General features: G+C 35.5%; 1 protein-coding gene across 1 annotated transcript; it reads right to left on the bottom strand.

Moving 5' to 3' along the window:
• Positions 1-588: 588 nt before the first annotated feature.
• On the bottom strand, positions 589-3,429 carry LOC107037931 (protein FAM45A). The gene is made up of 4 exons (XM_015256766.1): positions 3,122-3,429; positions 2,155-2,351; positions 1,104-1,535; positions 589-1,015 (listed from the first exon to the last, which is right to left on the bottom strand). Exons 1-4 carry the CDS (start codon positions 3,159-3,161, stop codon positions 626-628), a joined length of 1,059 nt encoding a protein of 352 aa, XP_015112252.1. The 5' UTR covers positions 3,162-3,429; the 3' UTR covers positions 589-625.
• Positions 3,430-6,077: the final 2,648 nt, after the last annotated feature.

Raw genomic sequence — 6,077 nt, 5'->3', positions numbered from 1 at the left:
GGGGGTGAGTCAAAAAAATCTTATAACTTGTTACATGGGAGACGGGGGACTTTCAAAAAAGTAAAAAATCTCCTATTCAAAGGTATTTCCTGAATTGATTCGATAATGAAATTGATTTCCCTTGTTCTGCCTCTGCTCAGAGAGAGAGCGTAGTGAAGTGGACAATTTCTACTATTTGATTTAAACTCAATAGTTGATCATAGAATGGTGCATAGAATTATTTGTTGATATGAAAAGAATTTTTTTTTTGAGTCTGGACTGAGTGAATGAATGTACTAATTCTGAGTTATGAGTATTCTAAAAAAAATTCCCAAGTTCAATGGATATTTTGTAATTTTGAAAAAAATCAATAAATCCTTAAATTATTAATAAAATGAAATAGTTTTTTGTACAATGGAAAGTACGCAAAAATTATTAAGAAATTCATCTCTACGTTTTGGCATTTTTTCCAAATTCAAAGTACTTTTTTGCCTCTTTTTCCCATATTATTCATCTAAAAATGTTATAGCCCGCTTGACTCTGAACACCATAAAAAAGTCCATAATCATTGATGAGCAGAATTTTCATGCTAATGCAAAAACACGACTGTTCATTAAAATTCTTTTTATTCCATAATAACAAATATTTACAAAGCGAAAATATTCTCTGCAGTAGCCAGATTGATGAGAAAGTTTTCAACAGCCGGTGGCAAATTGCGTTCACGAAAAGTTTCAAGCTTTATTATTTTCCTACCATCTGTATTATCGACGGTCGCTAAACTTTTCAATTGTTTCAAAAGGTCCTGAGTTTTTTCCGCAATTTCATGAATTATTTGAGCCTCAGTATTCCCCTGATTTTCCGCCAACTGTACCATGAATAAAGCAATTTCTTTATGTGTTTTAGTCATTGTAAGGCTTTCTTTCGCATGTGGAGCAACAGTGATCTCTCTTGCAGGAATGTTCACCAGTAAATCGTACAATTCTGTCTTTGAGGAAATCGAGCTGTCCCTGCAGCCTGCTATATAGTAAGAATACCCCTAAAAATTGAATAATAAAAATTCAAGAATACAACCATGCAAAATGCTGAGAATAATTCTATAAAATCTCAATGATATTGAATTGAACCTTCAACTCAGCTAATTCATCCTGTACCAACTCCACCCACGGAAAAAGATTATCAGTGACTTTCCTATGTTTCATCAAAGCTGGAAACGTCTTGACCCACTTGAGTAGTTGCTCCAAACTGTGATGATAAACAATTATCCTTTTCTTCAATAGTAATGCTGTATAAATCAGTATTGTTTCAAGTTCAAATGTTTTCACAAGCCCTCGAATATTACTGTCAGCTACCAATCGTTGACCATTGTAATCGTCTGACATAAAAATTCCATTTTCTTGAGTTGTGCATGAGCCCTTTGTGAACACTGACAAATACAATTGTAGTATTTCTGTTGGATTACCAGTCTTGCAGTACATTTTACTCAGTACTCTACACAGTACTTCGTACTTTTGAGGATTGAAGTCTTTCGTAAAAATAACCAGAGCAAATTGCTTCACCTAATTTGAAAGAGAAATAAAATTACATTAATATACTCATTCCATTTGCCCTCTCAAAGTAATATGGATAAACTCCAGTTGAGTCATTGAGTCTAACTAGGGAAAACAAATTTAAGAAGCCCAAAAAAATAAAGAAGACTTTGGCGACTGTAAGAAATTAATCAATCAAATTCGTCTTTCGATTATTAAAAGAAAAATAGTCTTGCGTTTGACTAGGGTGTCTCGATCAATGGCAACCCTCTCCATTCGAAAATATATTCCTCACATGGCATGGTCAGGATTCAACCAACGTAACGCTGCCATTTCGGGGTACGCAGAAACATAAATTATTTATTCCAAAATTTGAACAGTGACTATAATTCGCATATTGGCCATTGAATTTTCATTCATTTTTTCTGTTTTCAAATGTTAAGTATCTCATAAGACTGCGTTATTTTGGCACTTCTAAATCAATTATTATCAATAATACTAGGCTGCCAATTGAACACAAGCTGCAACAGAATGTATCCATTCATATTCATTTTCATATAAATTTATTTTTGATTTTAATCTTCAAAATTAAAATTAGGTTTCTACCACTTTAATTGAATGGAATGAGAGAATGCGAATAATTACTCACCCTGGGCAATTTATCTGTATCAAAGACTTCAGTGCAGTAAATATAGAACCAATTATCACTGTATCTGGAACAAACGAAGGACTGTGCACTGCTGTTCTCCGATTGTAGATTACATTTTCGTGTGACGACTGTTTTTTGTGCCTTCGGTACTGCTGGATAGGTCCATGCCCAAAGCGCATCTCCATTACAATCCTTTTCTGCAACAGAAGAATTATCATTTCATTTTTCCATCTCACGTGAATAGTGGTGAATAGTAGCTAGGGAAAGGTGGGGCAAAGCGAAACGTTTGTCATAAACTCGATGTCGACTGCTACAGTTTTTAGAAATTCCAACTCCTGAACACTATTCCGCAAGCGCAAAACTTCCAGCGTCCTTCACTGAGCTTTTTTTGTATAAAAATTCCTTGGCATGAATATTTTCTCTCAGAATATCAACAGAAGAAGATGGATAGAAAAAGCGTAATCAATTTGTTCTTTCTCTTAAAAGTGTTAAATATGTTTGTCTAAAATACTTCTATTTGCTTAAATGGAGTAAAATATTCAATGAATGTCACAAATCAATAAAAAATTTATAGAATTTCAATAGAATGCTCGAACGGATGCATCGTATTTCACACAGGCTTACGGAAGGTTGTTTTTATAACAGAAGTAATTGAAATATTACTTGAGACTATAAATTATAATACAATTTAGTATTGGACACATGGAAACTCCTCAACAGAGAATGGAAAGGAATATAAAATTAGAAATTAATAATTGAGGATATCACTGGAGACATTGCTTGTATTGGAAGATGTTGCATATAGAATTGAAACCTTCTATTGAGGGTCTAACAAATTGACTTCAATTTTTCTTGTGTGAATTTTTTTTGACAGAAGTTTTCTTGTCGTAGACTTTGGTCGGAGATCTCTAAATGTGCTATCACGATCATAATAGAAGTATTGAATAAATGATATTTGATATCATACCAATTATACTGCAAGAAATCAAATCAGTTAACGGAGCCATCAGTTTAATACTCGAACTTATTAAAAATTGTATCGTTGCTTGAAAATACTTTGATCATAATTTATCACCAAATCATTCACAATTATAGTGACATAAAACGTGCTGTATTTGAAAAAATATGTTTGATCCCTTCATTAAATTATATAATATATATAAACAAATGTAAATTTTAGGCTATAAAACGCCCATCCGTTGAAACGTCAAAATATTATGATTTTTTTTTTGGTTATAAATTCACTCCATCTCGGGGATGTAGGTGCATTTCGGAATCAACTACGCGCAGTGGCAGTACTGCCACTACCAATATTTCTGTTTCGTAATTCTTGTAGTTACTTGTTGCTAACTTCGCGCAGTCGCGCCATTTTTTGAATTCGAAGTGTTAAATAATAATATTAATTATTTTTGATAAATTTTTCTTTTTTTTCGGCAGAAGGGAGGTGTGGGAGGGGGCGAATGGGTTAGAGCCAAATAATAATATCAATTATTTTTTATGAATTTTATTTTTTTAGCACAAGGGAGGTGGGGGAGGGGGTGAAGGGGTTAGAACCAAATAATAATATCAATTATTTTCGATTATTTTCCTTTTTTTTTATGCAGAGCGGGGAGGGGGAGCGGGTGAAGGGGTTAGTATCAAATAATAATATTAATTCGTGTTTTTTCCTCATTTTTGAAGTAGTGGGGAAGGGGGCGAAGGGATTAGAATCAAATAATAATTTCATGAGGATCAAACATCGCGAGGCTCACGAGAACCAAGAGGGAAAAATGAAATTTCACTAGGCTCAAACGTGACGAGAAGTTTGAAATTCAATTTTCCCCTCGTAGTCCTCGTGACGTTTTTTGACCCTTGTGAAATTCTATTTTTTACTCTTGGCTCTCGTAAGCCTCGTGACATTTGACCCTCGTGAAATTATTATTTGGCTCTAATTCCTTAGCCCCCTTCCCCACTGCTCCAAAAATGGGAAAAAAAGGATAATTAATATTATTATTTGGCTCTTACCTCTTCGCCCCCTCCCCCACCACCCTTGTGCTGAAAAAAGAAAATTTATCAAGAATAATTAATATTATTATTTGGCACCAACCCCTTCACCACCTCCCCCACCACCCTTGTGCTAAAAAAAGAAAATTTATCAAAAATAATTAATATTATTATTTGGCCCTAACCCCTTCGCCCCCTCCGCCACCGCCCTTCCGCCAAAAAAAAAATTCATCAAAAATATTTTTTTTACAAATTTAAAAATCCCCCCGTTACCGCGCTGCGGAATTACGAAACACTCTGCAGTGAAATCCGCACTCAAGTACTGCCACTGGGCGTAGTTGATTCCGAANACATTTGACCCTCGTGAAATTATTATTTGGCTCTAATTCCTTAGCCCCCTTCCCCACTGCTCCAAAAATGGGAAAAAAAGGATAATTAATATTATTATTTGGCTCTTACCTCTTCGCCCCCTCCCCCACCACCCTTGTGCTGAAAAAAGAAAATTTATCAAGAATAATTAATATTATTATTTGGCACCAACCCCTTCACCACCTCCCCCACCACCCTTGTGCTAAAAAAAGAAAATTTATCAAAAATAATTAATATTATTATTTGGCCCTAACCCCTTCGCCCCCTCCGCCACCGCCCTTCCGCCAAAAAAAAAATTCATCAAAAATATTTTTTTTACAAATTTAAAAATCCCCCCGTTACCGCGCTGCGGAATTACGAAACACTCTGCAGTGAAATCCGCACTCAAGTACTGCCACTGGGCGTAGTTGATTCCGAAATGCACCCAATCCTATGTAACGTCCCGACGTTGAATTTTATAGATGGTACCCAAGTAGCAAACCTTGCGAAAGATATCTGAAAGTATACCAAAAAGGCAGACTAATGTCCGTCCAATAGGTATCTTGTAGTCATACGATAACTTTTAGTTAACTTCTAGGTAACTTCTAGACACAAGTTACCTTTTTGGACAGACATTAGTCTGCCTTTTTGGTATACTTTCAGATATCTTTCGCAAGGTTTGCTACTTGGGTTGGGGTACTATTTATCGGCCATTTTAATCCGCGAGATTTGAATTATTATTTCAAAATGAATATAAAAAGTCTGAAATTTGAGAATGCCAAGAAAATGGTCGAACAACAGAGGACAATGAACGATGGACAAAAAATAATTTGACGAGTGTAAGAAAAACCGTTGCCAGGAATCGTAAATGTCAAGTACTTGAGTTGAGTTCTCAATTTATTACTCTCCAAAATTCGTTACAGAAAGGCTTTTCCTGAAAATTCTAAACTCAGAGAGAAAAATAAACACATCGGTCACAGTCATAAAATCGTAAAATCTCAATTCTGGTATATTTCGAAAGTTTCTCTGTTTCAAGTGGTCCACACGTGTTTGGGTTCTCCTTTGTTCATTGTATTCCTACGCGGAGGGCCTGAGACCCCTCAAGAGGAAAACTGGCGACGTCGCACGCTTTCCCTTCCACCCTCTTTTCATTTCCCCTGTTCTGTTTTAGCATACCCCTCTTCCCTTTCCTCTGGGCCAGGATTGCGCGCGCAACTTTTTGGTCTAGTGTGTTTTGAGCCAACCCATAGATTTAAAACTTAAATTTAAGTCAGTCCCATCGTGGCTGTTGTTCCGACAACTTTTCAAGCTTCTCTCTTCAAGTAGTTTTTCTTCAAAGTTTTTATGAGTTTTTATAAGTTTATTAGAAGTTCATCCAGTTTGTAGTCCAAGTTTTAGATTTTTGAGTCAAGAGTTATTTTGAATAAAAGTGTTAATGTGCTCTCCTAAGCACTGGTGTTTGGATTTATTCATAAATAAACCTTCAATCCAATTATCCTATCATTGAACGTGTCAACATCGATGGAGTCCTCATCAGAGGTTTAGCGGCTAACGGATCCACACTTCAAAGTTTGGCGCTCAATATTCCAAAT

This window comes from Diachasma alloeum, unplaced genomic scaffold (assembly GCF_001412515.2).
Source record: "Diachasma alloeum isolate Michigan unplaced genomic scaffold, Dall2.0 Dall_scaffold_00272, whole genome shotgun sequence".
Taxonomy (NCBI): domain Eukaryota; kingdom Metazoa; phylum Arthropoda; class Insecta; order Hymenoptera; family Braconidae; genus Diachasma; species Diachasma alloeum.
This window is presented reverse-complemented; position numbering and strand designations above follow the sequence as displayed.